The 16,604-nt window shown below is 42.6% G+C and overlaps 1 protein-coding gene across 1 annotated transcript in view; it reads right to left on the minus strand.

The window, feature by feature from the left end:
• Nucleotides 1-1,394: 1,394 nt before the first annotated feature.
• lingo3b (leucine rich repeat and Ig domain containing 3b) overlaps nt 1,395-16,604 on the minus strand; it is a 52,757-nt gene continuing 37,547 nt past the window's right edge. The window contains exons 2-4 of the mRNA XM_084911576.1: nt 10,950-11,559; nt 9,444-10,187; nt 1,395-9,300 (exon numbers count right to left, since the gene is read on the minus strand). Coding sequence (XP_084767702.1) covers nt 8,731-9,300; nt 9,444-10,187; nt 10,950-11,504 — 1,869 coding nt within the window. The 5' untranslated portion in view covers nt 11,505-11,559 and the 3' untranslated portion in view covers nt 1,395-8,730. The remainder of the gene's footprint in view (nt 9,301-9,443; nt 10,188-10,949; nt 11,560-16,604) is intronic.

Raw genomic sequence — 16,604 nt, forward strand, 5'->3', positions numbered from 1 at the left:
CATTAAAACATGAAAACATTGTTTTAGAATAGAATAGAATAGAATAGCCTTTTACTGTCATTGTATATGAACAATGAAAATGTGGATTATTCACTTTCTTCGTGACCAAGAAATTTCTGTAATGTCTATTACTCAGCAATAGTTTGCCTCAAAGTCACATAACCAGCATCAAATGATTTCAGCCCCTTATGTGGAGCAAATTTAAAATACAGTGTGTTGAGTTTCTTCTTCTCTTCTTTGACATTTCTTCAGTGTGACTGAATCCACAGAGAGAGAGGGTTCGCTGCTCATCAACTGTGACACCAACATGTTGTGTACTTGCTTTAGATGTTAGTTTGACAGAAATGTAGAGACTTTTTATTTAAATGTGAGTTGATTAAGACCATTAACACATAGGAATTAGCACAAGGGATCAAAATGAAAGAAATGCCAACCATGTTACCTGGAACACAGCTGACAGGTTATCAGGGAACAGGCCTATTGTCATAGTTTATTCCTACATTTAGTGTTTTTCATTAACAATGATACATCACCTATTATAAAACCTTTAAAAATTATAATTTCATAGTAATTCACTGGATACTTTTAGAAAGGATTAACGTAGCTGATCTAAACTGTAGTTCATAGTCTAGGTACAGCATTTATATTACACCGAGTGAATAATTACACTAAACTTCACTACCTGATTAAAGGAGCATTTGTGTTCCATCTGTATTATCTTCAGCAATATATCAACAAAGCAATTATTTCATGAAACATGGCTCATTTTGATATAACTCAGTGGTTTGATGAGGTGGCTTCCTGCTGACATTTGCACAATCTGATCCACAACTGCAAAGTGCTCCTTTAAATCATTACATTCATGCTCCGTGTTTATAGAAACACAGAGAGAAAATGAAAACGTCTTTATTCTTTTATTTTTCTCCTAAAACAACCTGTGATTTTTGTGCGATCAATCTTATAACTGTTGGCTAAACGGCAATAAAGTTGATGAGGTAGATTTCTAGAGGGGGGAATAGTATATGGATGTTATAAAACCCTCTAAATTCAGTTGATATCAGCTCTCAGAAATCCATCATCAAGCCCAAACTTCATATTTTCAAAACCTCCAAAATGAATGCGTCATTCACGTCTTCTATGACTAAGATTCTCTGTAACCAAATATTAAATGTTCATTTTATTTAAATATTTCAAAAACTGTCAGAGCTTCAGCTTGACAGTTAAAGGATTTTGAACACTACTCGGGTGTTTTGGAAATAACTTGCTTGCTTAGTAAAAATAACACTGTTTTCTTCACTTTTTTGGCTGATATGAATTCTAACCCTCGCTATAGAATCACTCTGACGAGCCTCAGACTCTAATGTGACACACACAAAACAGGGAGGCACACAGGATTCAGTCGAGTCACATCATGCTTTTATGACGAAAAAGGAGCTAATTTACAAGACAGACGGTATATAAAACATACATTTAAATTAAAAAAGAAGTCATATGTGTTCTATAGACAAATACATTATTGTCTTATCCTTCCCTTTGAGACCAAGCAGCCGTGGGACTGAGCAAAACATGGGCGATCCCCGGAGAGAAGAAACAGCTGATAAATCCTACTTTACTATACCTACACTATTTACAGTTCAACAGTCATTTTCCTCTGTCAGACATGGCAAGGAGGTCTACAGATTGGATGACATGATATGGCTAATAGATCTAATATGTACAGTTCCTGTTCTTCTTCTCCAAGGATCCACTTGCTATGGCACAAAATTGACATGCTAGAAATATTCACGTACACTCAGATGCTCAAGAAGCCGGAGAGGATCAGAGTCCAGGTTTGGTATTGATTGTATAACAGTCTCTTTGATATTAATGATTGATCGTTTTAACGCCATTCGACCTGATAAGCTGCTGTTTTTACGTTGGCTCTGCATTTAGTTGGAGCTCTCGGCACCCATTCCTAGGTTTCAGCGGTCAGCGACAATCACGCGAAAGAGGAACAAATATTAAAGAGTGATGGATGGAAAATGTTCTGAGATACTCAACGAGGTCAGTGCCAGGCTGATAGATAGATAGATAGATGGATGGATAGATAGATAGATAGATAGATAGATAGATAGATAGATAGATAGATAGATAGATAGATAGATAGATAGATAGATAGATAGATAGATAGATAGATAGATAGATAGATAGATAGATACCTTAAGTATCAGTATTATTTTACCTGTTTGTATTGAATCAGAGCGCACCAAGAAATGCAGAGCTATACCAAATGAAAGCTTCCTCTAAAGAGTGGGAGAGGCAACAGAGCGTTTTATTACTCCAGACCTGGAAAAAAAAAGCATAAAAGCTGGCACCATCTCGTTTTAAGAGGAAATCATTACAACAACAAAAAAGAGGTGTAGAAACCTAGGAATGAGTGCCAACCAGGTCTATGAGAGCTCTGTATGCCTCCTCCTACTCCAGAGAGACTTTGAGAGAGTGCCAAGATTCAAGATAGATCAATGAAAGTATGCCATTAATAATCCTGTCCCCACACAGCATGATTGATCAGTCCCACCATCCTGCTTGGAATATCAATAGCTTTATCAACAGCTTACACATCAGAGCAGATCATCTGTTTGAAGATAGATATGTGTAAAAGTACAATCATCCCAAGTAAACAAATGCTTCTTTATATATATATCCGTGAATGCCGGTGACTCTTTGCCCCCTGGCTTTAACTTGTACCAGATTAAAACACACGTTAGTCGTTTCAGCCAGTCCCATGGCCAGCAACGATGGCACCCATGGCTATCTGTACAAGTGTAGGTGAGAGTTTGGCAAGACCAATCACTGTATACAAAAGGCATGCATAGATTTAATCTGCTAAGACCACAAGAAAGAAACTTGTTTTTTTTTTTTCTTCTCTAGAGAGTAGCCGATCATTTGCTGAGCAGCACTTAACCATATACAGAGAAAGAATAATGCTGTGAAGTTTTCTGGGGGGAGGGTTTGGTGAGACTGGTGGTGGGGGTTTAAGTGTGTAATCTCCAGACTTAGAGCAGTTTGCTTTTTGATGAGATGGAGGCCTCTCCTGCTCCCACTGCAGGCAGAAACACACCCAGTGCCAAGACAGGGGTCACGCTATGGCTATAAGGAAATCAGTGAAGCACTGACTTATGAAGCTAACAGTCAATTTTCTCGCTTACCTGCTTGAGACCCCGAGCTGTTGCTTTGGTACAACAGTCTTCAGGATTTGTTTCTTATACTCACAGTGACCACTGGGGGTCAGTATTGTCACACAGAAGGAAATGGAGGTGATTTTGTTTGTGTGTGTGTGTGTCTGTTGGGGGGGTGGGTGGGGGTCTGGTCAAGGTTAAGATGAAGCATTTGTCTGTCTGAGGTGCTCTAAAGTGTTTCAGCAAAGCTCTGCAGCATGCTCACTTATATCAGGCGACAGCGATTGTTTGCATCACCGCCTCTTTGCCTGAGAAACTCATCACAGGTCATATCTCTGTCTGACACTGATGCTGTTAAACAGCTAAAAGTTTATTTGCATGACACTCTGTCTGAGAGGCCTGTTATGGAAATGGGACTAATAAGCCAAGTAATCACCCAATCAAGCCAGGCTCGCTCCTCTGTCATCCTATTACTGCTCGTCTCAGCTCTGATAAATCTCAAGTCTAATCCAATCAAAACCAGCAGCTGAAGGATGCGGAGTAAGAGATGGATTTATTTAGAGCTAACATGGAATCAGAAATGACAGGAGACAAAAATGTAGAAACGTAGTCCTGAAGATACGACTAATATGGTTCTTTTGATGTTGTTGTGGCCAAAATTGTAAGAAAACAGCTTAAAGCGTTTAAAGGAAAGCCTCCCTCGGTGTGCTAATGGAATGGAAACAATGGGACACACACCAAAAAACCCAAAAATGAATAATTCAGGCTTGACGCCACGACTGTGGTGTGTGTCCAAAGGGTTTTTTTCTTCTTGTTTTGTTGTGGGTCTTTGAAGAGTTTCCTCAGTGGAAGGTACGCTAACGGTGAGGTTGCTTCTGCTCCTGCTGTAAATGGGACGTCTAGACTACGGTGTACCAACCGCAGGCAAGGACAAACCAGCGGAGGGAGCGGGGGATATCTCAGCCTACTTTCTCAAGAATCGTGGCAGAGGAGATGAATCAAGCTCGCCTCCACTGGTATCTACAAACACAGAGAGTCTGTCAGTCAGAGTCAGGCAGGCAGCGGCTCAGCTGCAAAGCTGTGTTGTGTGCCGCCGCCTTTTTGAGGAGAGCTGCTGAGGATTCTTTTTTTGGAGAAGTGTCTTTTTTTTAATCAGTTTAGCATACCAATAAAACCTTTGAAAGCAAACCTCTGCTAGGAAATTTAAGATGCAGGACATTTTTTTTAAACAGCATCTAGCTTGAAGCAAGCTTTTGGAGCTTGAATAGACACAAGTGCTTCGTTCCAACCCCGATCAGCTGGAGGTGTCAGGTTTTTAATGAATGGACTACCTCCTTGTCAAGATGACTCAGTGTACCTCAGTAGGCAGAAAGCGAGCGCATAGGCGTTTAGTCACGGCTCTGCAACAACCCAACCTCTTTTCTGCATTTGCAAGTTAAATTGTGTCAAGATATCGTCAAGAGAAAGTACGTACAGTACAGTTCACAGAGTTTCACACGCAGAGAAAGATCCCAGAGTGGCACTGTGCAGAGAGGGAAAAGTTCCAGACATTTTTTATTTTAAGGAATGGGTGTGTGAAAAATGGGAACCAGTGTTTTTTTTTGTTATTTTGTTTGTTTGTTTTGATTTTCAGGGAACCTGGGTCACCCCTTCCTTTCATCTTTTGTCTCCAATGATCTAATCACTGCTCCGTGTTTGATGGTATCACGAGGAGCAACACATCATAAGACAACAACACTTACTCACCAGTCACAGTGAACACGTGTCTACTACCGCACAACCATATTCCAGCCTAATACTGTGAACAGGGACAACGAGGAGATGAAGAAAGAAGACGGGGGACGGGAGAGGGGGCCACGAGGATGGTAAAGAGGGAAGAAGGAGAAGAAGGTCAAAAAATGAAAACACACCTTCATCTACGCTTACAATTTGAAATTGATGTTTACACAATAACACCATCCACAATCGCTACGCACATTCTCACTGTCATCTAAACCTAAGTTTGCACTGAGAAGTACCGGGGGATGGAAACACAGAAGGAAGGGCTGAGGGAGAAGAGATATCCACGAAGGCAACATCCTGTTCTCAACACCACCAGAGCCAAAATGGCTGCAGACCCTGTCAAAGACACTGTTAAAAAAAAAACAACAGGCTAATTTGTTCATCTATTCTTGTTCGGCCTCATGAATCTTTAAGAGCTGTTCAGTTATTCATTCTGACAGAGAGGCTGTGGTTTCATCATTCGTTACAAGCGACAAAAATGGAGTTTGCAAGATTTAACTCGCAAAGGAGTCTGAGGGTGTCTCTTACCTGGGGGAAATGATTTTCAAACCATTAAGTTGCTATATAAAGCACCGTTAGACCCTCTGCAACCCCTGACATGTGTAAATAGCAGCTATTTTTCTAATCTAACTAATCTTTTGGCCTTTTGTTATTGCTATATCTATTCATCCATCCTCTTCCGCTTATCTATAGTCTACCATGGTTTTATTTATTTGTTTTCTTTTTAAATTCTATGAAACAACATTTAGCTTTAACATATTTTCCATTACTTTAAGGTTCACTTGAGTTCAGAGGCCATACCTGTAAGGTATGCCAAGGGACATTAGCAGTGATAGCTATATGTAAATAGACATATTTACCTCACCACAGGAAAAAAAATGTTTTGTTCTTTTTAGTTATTTTATTATTATTATTATTATTATTTTTAATCATTATTATATATATATATATATATATGTACTATTAACAGGATTTCACCAGATAACAGGACACCAGCCCATTTCTCTTCCTCCCCCCCTTTTTTGTGTGGCTTCAATCCATTGCTCATACCGAGGCTCTCTGAGCTCTGGATAGCTTTAGCTATATCCACTTTTCCATTGTTAGTTTCTTTAAAATATTAATGTTCAGCTTGGTGATTTAAGTATCTGATTAGGTCTGTCATTACAAAGGTTTTTGGGGTGTTCCTCCCCAGCGTTTAACTTTGGCGAGCTTTGCTTATTTGCCTATGCTGCTGTGCACGTGTCGTGCATACTGAAACGCACACACATGAGGCTCATTGGCCGGTCACTGCTGAAAATCCACCGATCCCTGTCCCCAGCTGATCGATCGGCGCACCTCTAATTTTTTCTCATTCAGGATTTGGTTGTATTAAAAGACACTGCAGTGTGTGAGCTGCTCAGTTTTTCATGTAACTAAAGTTAACATCACATTTATTATTACAGTGTGATGTATGGACATGTCCATTAAAAAAAATGGCAGCAGCTAAAATGTCAAATTTGAGTATTCAATAAGCCAAAGCTGTCATCAGGATGAGTGAATCAGGCTGTGTTTTACAGTCTATGGTAAATCCATGATTTACATTAGTGTGTAAAGTTTTAATTTCACAGCTTTTAGTAACTAGCAACTATCAGTTTCATCTGTTACCTTGCAAACATTTTTTTCTTCTCCACAGAACAGCTTTAGATCAAATCTCAGCTGTGAATGAACTTAACGCTCTGCCTGCTTTAGGCTTACGTGCACCTTGAGATCTGAAAGGGTGCTACTGCATGAGGTGTTGAGAAGAGGACAATCCCACATGGAGGACGAAGAACATTAAACAGCCAAAAGGTCACAGAGAACAACAACTGAAAAAAAGAAAAAGAAAATAAATTGAAGGACAAACAGAACACTTAAAAACAATTTTTTTTTTTGTCTTTTTAGTCTTTTTTTTCCATTTTTAAAACCACAGTACTACTCTCCACTATACGATGCACATGGCGTGGGTAGGGTTACACGACTTCATTTACATTTTAAATCCTCGGTCTCCAGCCAGGGACCCCTCCCAAAGGAGGACCCAGTGGGGGTGTGTGGGGGATGTGGGTGAGGAGGGGGGGAAGCACTGGGCTAGGGGGGCAGAGACATTCGCACACCGGCCCTCTGAGAGACAGACAGAAAGCAGCGAGTGCCGCACTTTGTGATTTGTGGATTTTTATTGGTCCGTGTGTCGCTGAGTGTTGTTCCTATCAGAAAAAATCACCTCAATGTGGTTCTGTCTCCTCTGAGCACGTGCGTGCGTGTGTGCGTGTTATGAGGTGAAACTTTATGCAAGCCCGGTGACAGCAGATGGTCTTGTGATCATTGCGACAGCTTGTAAGATGGCAGTGGCAATAATTATATAACTGAATCATGCACACACTACTGTATAAAAATACAACCTACACAACTATGGCTTAGCTTATACACTCACGAATTCACATCACTTCTCTCTCAGAGAATGGACTTTTAGCTTTATGGCTCCACATAAAGTATTGCTGGAATGTTTTACAGTTTATCAGAATAAATATGCATAACCATTCTCACTCTGTAGGCTAGTTATTTCACTTTTCCTGAGAAAAGGGGCTGTACGTGTGCCGCCTTCCACTCGTAGGATGAGGGTGTTTATGTGTGTTAATGTGAACACCTCCTAGTGGGACCGTGTGTCCTCTGTCTGCCTCTAGGTATGAACCAACTCGCCAGGCTGCTCCCCCCTGGCAGCGCTGGTAGGGTTGGGTGTCCACCAACACAGCAGGGACGAGGGGCAGGAGGCAGGTTGACCCTCTCGTGTTGAAGAAGAGCACGAACGGGATGCAGGGCAGAGGGAGCAGAAGTCACCTGCCTCTTCTACCCAGCAACCCTCTTGTGGCCACCATCCCGGTCCCTCCTGTGTTGGTTGGCATGGTTACAGTGGTGGCCTGTGACCGGTGGGCACGACTTTCAAACCAAACCCACCGGGCCACAGGCAGCTACAGCAACTCTCAGCCGGTGTGCTCGTCCCAAACTCACACAGCTAATGTTGTAAAACCTCACAAAGCTCACAAAGAAGAAAAAGCCAGATTTTTTTTCTTGCTTTACGCAAATCTTATTATTTTTCAGCTTTTGTGCATAAAAGCAAAGGCCATATGATAATATTCATAAAACGTTTTGCTCTTTGTTATCCTTGCTCCTCAGCGGTGGTCAGAATAAATAGAAAAACATATTTAACTGTCTTTCAAAGCTATGTGTTTTTATGAGTGGTACAAACTTACAGCTTAAAGCTACATGCATGATTAGCAGCACGGCAGGCTTTAGAGAGAGTAATTAATGGACAGAAGCTCTCTGTACTGAATTTCTTTTCAAATCCCTGACTCTACAAAAAAGAGAGAAATTGAAATTAAAAAGGAAACCTTATCATTTCTCATTAAAATAAATGAGAAACAGGACTATCACTGTTCCACAGGCCAGTGATCGTGCCAATTTACATCTTATCACCTATATGTTCTTTCTTCTGTGCCTATTAAGCATAAATGACAAGTAGCTAGCACTCCTTAAGGTATAATTTAAGCAAATTTTGACCACAAGCTGAATAAAACTGCTGAGAGATCAGGGTCACAAATCAGACCAAATTGAGAAGTGGCTCCGGTTTTGATGTGGGCGCTCGAATGAGTGGAGCCACGGACAGGGACTTGTGCTGTCAAGCTTCTTTGCGAGTCAGAGGCTGTGTGCGTTTGTGTGTGTCAAACACGTTTATGGGACGTGCTCATGCCTCCCCCAAGGGACCCCTGGCTGCGTTGTTTCATATCATTTTCATGTTAAACTTCCTGGTCCCTCCTGAAGAGCTTCCAGTGGCGGGTTCAGATTTCCGGAAGGAGTACTCCACTGTGAAGTTGTTCCTGCGTTGTCCGCGTCCCCGGCTCCACACGAACAACAGCAGGAAACAGAAGAGGACAACCCCGAGGAATGTGATGCAGCCCATTGCCGTGGAGACCAAGATGGTGGTCAGGTCAAAGGTGAATTTGAGGAAAACGCGTGTGCTGTTTAGATTTGTGTCGTTGAAGAACTCGCTGCTGTACAGTGAGCGGTTGAGAAAGAAGGCTGAGGCGGCATCCAGCGGTTGGCCACGCACTGTGAGTGTGGCAAAGTAGGTGTCATTGCCTCCGGCGTTACTGGCTATGCAGATGTATGTCCCACTGTCAGTGAGCTGGGCGTAGCGGATCTCCAGGGTGCCACTTGGGTGAACTATAATGCGCCCTGAACTCTTAGTTGTGATCCGCCTGCGCTGTGGGGAAATCCAGACAATAGAAGGGGGAGGGTCTCCTTCGGCTCGACACAGAAAACTCACCGCTTGGCCTTCACGAGCGATCATCTGGAGAAAAAGAGTGAGTGGATGAATAAATGCACAAGTTTAAAAAATCACAGCAGATATCTATATGTAGGAATATTTTAAAACCTTAAAACAACCTTGTTTATGGTTGTAGAAAGTTTAACAAACTCGTCACCATTCATTACCTGCTGCAGTTTTCGGTTGCGTATCTTAGGCTTCTGGCATGTGAAGTGATCGAAGAGTGCAGAATCGGTGAAGGAGCTGAGGCTGACGCCTTGCACCTCCACCGGCCCCGCACACACCGGCACTCTGCCGTCAAAGTTGAGGGTCTTGCGTCTTTGCAGGATCCACAACAGACGGCAGTCACACATCAGGGGGTTCCCGTCCACTCTGAGGGTCTCCAGACTGTTGACAGAATGGAAGGAGCCCTCTTCCAGTGTCTGCAGGTCGTTTGAGGAGAAGTTGAGCACGCGGATCTGTCGGAGGCCTCCGAGGGCATGGGGCTCCACCGTCATCAAACCTGTGCTTACCATGATGAGCTCCTTCAGCCTCAGCAAGTCTTTGAAGGCCCAAGGCTCTAATGTGGTGATGGGGTTGTAGGACAGGTTAAGGTGGGTGAGGTGGGCAAGGTTCTTAAAGGAGGCCGAGGGGACAGAAGTGATGTTGGTGTTGGTGATGGAGAGCCAGTGGAGATCCAGGCCCTGAAAACTGAGAGGGGAAATGTACTCCAGGTACGGCCAGTGGTCGATATCCAAACCCCGCAAGTTTGACAGCTTGCGAAAGTTCTGGTCCTCCAGGGCAGTGATGCTGAGGTGGCGAAGGCGAAGAGTGACCAGGCTGCGGAGGTAGGACAGCGTCTGACCAGAGATGGATGTCAGGTTGCAGCGCTCTATTGTGAGGTCCTCCAACCCCAGCAGACCTGAGAATGCCTGGAAATAAGAAAAACATAATGGGAATCTGGGAATCACTGTTTGCTTATACATATACATATATATTTATTTATGTTTAAGTAAGACAAACAGACAAAAGTTGGTTCAGTATTTCACCAGAACACCGTTTTGTTGTTGCTACTGTATGTGAGGTACATGCCAAGAAAAGTACTCGTTTAATTTTTAATATTTCATAATCATTCTCAAAGGAAAATATCAGATTTGTGGCCATAGCAACCAGCTCTGAGTATGACAAGTTTTAAAAGTGCTGAGACATTTTTCTGGTTTTCTCTGAGGTCTAACTGTTTTTTAATAGTGCCTTAATCTCTTAATACGTAATTAGAAACAATAAATTCAAATAAAAGTAACAGAATCAATTTTTACACACTCTATTTGAATGTGTGCTGCTGTTAAGCAGTTTGTAAGTATTACAGTATAACAGTAAAACAATATTTAAATTTATCATTTTATTTTTTGACACAGAAAAAAATATTCAGATGTGTTTGGTTTCTTCTAAGTGTAGTCTAAGTAACAAACCAAACACTGAGCTGAGTGCTTTTTTACTTATTCATGGGGAAGCTGGAAATGTGTTACATGGATGCTGTGTTACTGGTATGAGTGTTTTTATCTTGGCAGGAAAACGAATAGACTTTGCCAAAATGTCACACCAGGATTTTTTAAAATAAAGTACAAATTATTGAATCCATTTCCCATTTCATCAATAAGCTCAGTTCACTACTGGCCAGATGCTTAAGAGCGTACCTTGTGGGATATATAAACCAGGTCGTTGTCTCCGACCTCCAAGTGTTTTAGACTTTTCAGGTCCTGGAAGGTGTAGTCCAATAAAATCACCATCTTGTTCTCACTAAGGTCTAGGCTGGTAAGATTGCCAAGCTTGGCAAAGGCTCCCATGGGCACCAACTTCAACTGGTTCCCCCTTAACTTCAGCACTTTAAGACTCTGAAGGGTGGAGAAGGCATTCGGTTCTAAGGTGGAGATGAGGTTCTCACTGAAGTCCACTTCCTCCAGTCGTGGGTACGGTGCCAGGTCTCCCGCCTGCACCCAGCGGAGCCGGTTCTTGCTGAGGTCCAGGAGCCGCGTCTCTGTAGGAATGCCCTCTGGGATGTTGGTGAGCCGCCGTCGCTGGCACGACACTGACCTTAGCTGGGCTGAACACTCGCACCGTGGCGGACAGGCGTGGCTGTTTCCTGGCAGTGTCAAGGTTATCATGGTAACCAGTGAAGTCGCCAGGACCCATCGCCACAGCTTCGGCCATGGCACTAAGGCACGCCCACCATGGCCAGGAGAGCCAGTCATGGCCCTGGTCCTCTGACTCCTCGCCTGTTACAGGCAGGGTGAGTGCGCCAGACACCTGCAAGACGAGACAAAGGGAAAAACAGGAGTTACAGAAAAGAAGTGAAGGGAGAAATAGAAAACAAGGACGGAATAAATATGTGATGAAGAAGGGAAAGAGGATGTAAGAAGACGGAGCCTATAATATAACCTATCAGCTCCCAAGCTCATTAAAACAGGCCTAAATCCACAATGTTGTAAATTATCAATGTCTCCAGCAGTTTAAGTAAAGGAGTTGAGAATTTAAAGCGGAGATTTGGGGCATTTCGTGACACAGCACTTAAACATCTCAGATGAGATCCCATCACAGGAACAAGGAGCGCTTTAAGATAGTTTAGAAGATTTGTCTTTTCACTAATTTATCTGTGGTTTCAGCTGGAGAACCGGGACACCCAGAGCCATGAGAGGGAGCTTCTTGCTTCAGTTGAATTCATGCATCTTGCATCTCATCCGTTCTCCTTCCAGCAACGAGGCCGTCTGCTCCATTTTGACAAACACAATGAATTTATTATAATCACCGTGCATAAACAAAGATGGAGCTCCTTAATAATCGCAGTGTGTGTGGAAACCGTGCACGCTGTGACGAGGAATAGGTGTTTGAGCCATTGCATGCATTCGAACAGGTACGCTCGGATGCAAGTTTGACATTTTGCTGGGTATGAATTAAAAATGCTTTGAGGGAAAAAGAGATGAATCATTTGTGCTTTAGCATTCCTTCAGGCAGCCGGTCATCTCTCCCACACACTGTTTTCAACATGAAGACAGTCAAAGAGCACCTGGCATTGGATCTGGAACACGGCTCTGTGTCCATCCAGCTAGCAGAAGTTTCATACTTGAGGAAGATACCATTTAAAAAGAAAGTTTGGCTAGAAGAAAGTTTTTTCTTCTCTCAAACAACAACTACTGACCAGAAACCCCCAAATGTTAAACTGTTTGTTTATTTTTCAGATTCAATGGATATGAGAGAGAATATATCATCACCACCAGGGAGTATCATGTTAAAATGCACTCTGATGCTGTTTCATGTTAAAATGCACTCTGATGCTGGCAGAGGAGGAAGGCAGAGCTGAACAGATTAATAATATATGGGTTGGTTTGTGCGTAATGGGCAGTTTTCAGAGGGCCAGCCACACAGTTAAAAGAGCCAAAAGTTGCTAGGCTCTCTCTTTTTGTCGATGAGGCCGTTGCTTCAAATTTCTTACAGGAAAACAGCCTCTAAAACGCCTAATTATATCCGACTGTTTCGATGCATTGGCATCAATGGGATCAAACGGGATGAAATGGGATTTAAACTAAATATAAATGACGGCTGACAAATTCTATGCACACATATGCACATACTCGTATTTTCACACACAATCACACAAACGCAAGCTGTAGGAAAAAAAAAATCCTCCAGAGATTCTGTCTCATCTACTAAGCCTCAAGGTGGATAAGTCCTTCAATTTTTGACAGGCCTGGAAAACACTGTGTTTACAGATCCCATATCTGAACAATCTGGTAGAAATCTGGCACAATCTCTCCTTTCGCTGGGAGACAAAACTCAAAACACAGAGAAGCTGCTGTGCAGAAACAGACTGACCCACTTCTCAGCAGCAACTCGGCCTCGCACTGTCAACCATCAGCAACTCACCATGACCACAACAACAGAGCGGCAAACTCGGTGGAATAGTGCCCAGGAGAAAAACAGAGAAATCAGAAAAACTAGCAAAATTCTATCAAAGTCCTGAAATAATGAGATTAAATCACACATCAGGTTATGTGTCCTCGTGTCTTCATGGTGACTGTTGTGGAAACACTGATGATTTTTCTCCTTCTTGCACCTTTTACCCTGCTAAAGATTTAGATTGCATCCCATCAACTATCATCCAAATAACATGAAATGATTTTTCTCTAGTGACACAAATTACTGGACGCTATCTGGAACGTATTTTAAAGGAACCGCGAAGTTAAAAAGTAGTGCTTTTGGTCACTATTTTGCTGCAAGTCAAAGAATTTACATCTTTAACCCTTAATCACACAGGCCTAGAGGCTGGTGGGCAGGGACACAGACTTTATTAATCCCACACTGTTACAACAGCACAAGTGTCAGCAAGAAATAAAAAAATAGAAATCCATCCATTCTTTCAGCTGGGGTGTTGGAGCCTATCCTAGCTAGCACAGGGCGAGAGGTGGGGTACACCCTGGACAGGCTGCCAGTCTGTTACAGGGCTAACACAGAGAGACTGACAACCATTCACACTGAGATTCACTCCTATGAGCAATTTAGAATTACCAGTCAATCTGACCTCACTAACTGCATGTCTTTGGACTCTGTGGACACAGAGAGAACCCACACAAACACAGGAAGCACATGTTAGCTCAATACAGATGGACAAAGTGCACAAATAAAAAAAAAGGCAAAAAACTATACAAGAGTTATTTCTACCATTCACAAATTGTCTCTATATAGAGTAAACACACCCACAGAGATTTTTTCATATTTGGAAAAGGTGTAGTGGGAGTGATAATACACACAAGTACATTTTTGCAGGTATCTATTGTATGTGTGGATTATACAGTCTGACTGCTGTCAGGATGAAAGACAACATTCAACTTTTGCAGGAAATTCTTCGTTTCCTTTTTTAAAAATCAAAATATCTTGAAAACGTAAATTGGCATTCATGGTCCCCCGAGGATGTTCTATAAAAGGTTTATAAAAGGTTACGCAGAACATAGTTCAGTACTTGTGATTTAACGCTCATTTAAAAAAATGTTAAGATTTTGGCACGTTATTGTTAAGATGTTGAACATTTGCCTGTAAAAAAAACCTTTTGAGTTAAAATTCTGACACATCTAGCGAAGATGTGCCCTGGGAGCCTGTGTGGGGCTACTGTGGGCAGACGCACGAGCCCCAGTACCAACGTGAAATATAGGTCACATCTGGGCTCTGCACTATGGGGCCCAGACAGGTCCCAGTGGGATAACCAACAGTGTGGGTTGCCCACACTAAGCAAAGAGAGGCCCACAATGAGGCATATTATAGGCAGCGTACCCACAACTGCCCTACTGGGGCCCCACCTAGACCCCACAGTGGAGAGCTAATGCCATGGTATATTAGCGATACCAACTGGTGTGGAGTGTGGACCAGAATGTATTTTAAAACAGAAAAGAAAACAACTATCAGCTGCTCATTTAAAAAAACGGGGTCACCACAACAGGTACATCTGCATGCTTCATTTAGCAGAGTTTTACACCAGATGCCCTTTAGATGCATCCTCCTGCAGATTTGTGCTTTCTCCCGTGGGATTTATTGCTTATTAGGCAAGTATGTAAACTACTACACTATAGATCATCTCACTAAAAACCAACCAACCAACCAGCCCTCCACTCAAATCCTCTGCATAACATGTTAGTATGATTAAGAAATTAGAATATTCTCTGATACCAGAATTTACTGATGTTTTGAATCAGCTGTCTTATCTCAGCCTCATAATTCTGACACTATTTCTCCACAATTGTCACATTTCCCTGTCTTGTGTTTCCTAACATACAGACCCCACATGGGATATTCTATATAGGCCCTATATGTGTTTTCTATAGACAACCTATAGTGGGCTACCCACAGAATTCCCTCTTGAGAGCAGAAAGGGCAAAAATACGAACATAGAGTTTGGGTTTGGACAGGGTTTGCACACAAAAAAACACAGAGGACCCCATAGGGCAAAACTGCTGTGAGCCCATTTTGGTCCCATGTGGAATAGATGCAGGTTGCCCACACAGCCTCACAGCTACCCACTGTGGGCCTGCATGGGCATGGTTGCTGGGCAGACATTCAGCTCTACACACAGCTGTTCCCATACATAGCCCACTGCACGACTATAAACTCTTCACTCAGTGTATCCAGTGTCTCCGTGTGTGTTAGTGTACATCTTGCCCAGCTCTTTGGCATTGTGATGGATGCAGCCTGTCTCCGCACCCCATGAGAGTCATCCTACGGGTCAGTGGCAGAGTCACAGTATGAATCACTGAGCTTACATCGTCAAGGCAGACAAGGTCCTTACTGCTTGACTCAAGGACAGACTTGGATTCCTTAACACACACACTCTCTATCAGGCACATGGGCCCAGTGCTCTGCGCATCATCTCGTGAGCAGGTGATAAATACACACCTTGACTCTGACTCCCAGGCCACATACTGAAAAGAACATTTTTTATATGTTGTTGCTTTAGTTGCTTTCTTTTAGATTAGCAGCCTGTCCCTCAAAGTTTAAAAGCTCAGTCTTACATCTTATCCTGCACCTGGACAGTGGACATGCACGGAAATCACAACAGAAGTCCCTAAAGCTGCCATACAACCTGCAAATTATCATCTTCCAGATGTTATGGTAACAACAGGGGCAAATCCCACAGTTGTAGCCAGCGAGGAAGATAGAGTCACAGGCCAGCTGTCCAAGGAGAAAAAAAAGAAGAATGGAAGGAGAAACAACCCAGAAGCTAAAAATAACTAAAATTTGATGGCTAACCTAATGAGCAGATGTTTTGGAGCAACATTCTTTCTCAGCCACTGCACAGGCAAGACACTGATGACCACAGCCAGATGTTCCAGACACCAGTTGTTTCACCTGCTTTATACAGTCAGGTTAGTCTGATTATAAACACCACACACTCTTCCCAGGGCTGGGCTGGGACAAAAAATCAGCCTAGAGACTGGCCCCCCAGGTATTATAGGAAAAGCCATAAAGCCTTTGAATGAAAACAGACGCTGTTGTGACAGTGATGTACACTGTCTTGTTGGTATATATGTATGATTTCTATACATTTTACGTCAGATAACAACTTTGGTTGTAAGCTTCAGATAATTAATAAAAGCGAGACATTTTAAATGAGAATAAGAACGTATTTCTTTGTGCCCCCCTTTCCCTGTTAATGCCCCACCTGGCCCCCTGGCAAAACTTTGCTAGACCCGCCCCTGCACAGTTACCAGCTGTCAGCGTAAAAAAGGATCCTGGTGTTATTTGTCTCTCAGAAACAGTTCATAACTTCCCTTCAACTCCTTCATGTCACCTAAAAGATAAACCTGTTT

Source organism: Perissodus microlepis, chromosome 18 (genome assembly GCF_051167445.1).
Source record: "Perissodus microlepis isolate ML-2025 ecotype Zambia chromosome 18, ASM5116744v1, whole genome shotgun sequence".
NCBI lineage: Eukaryota > Metazoa > Chordata > Actinopteri > Cichliformes > Cichlidae > Perissodus > Perissodus microlepis.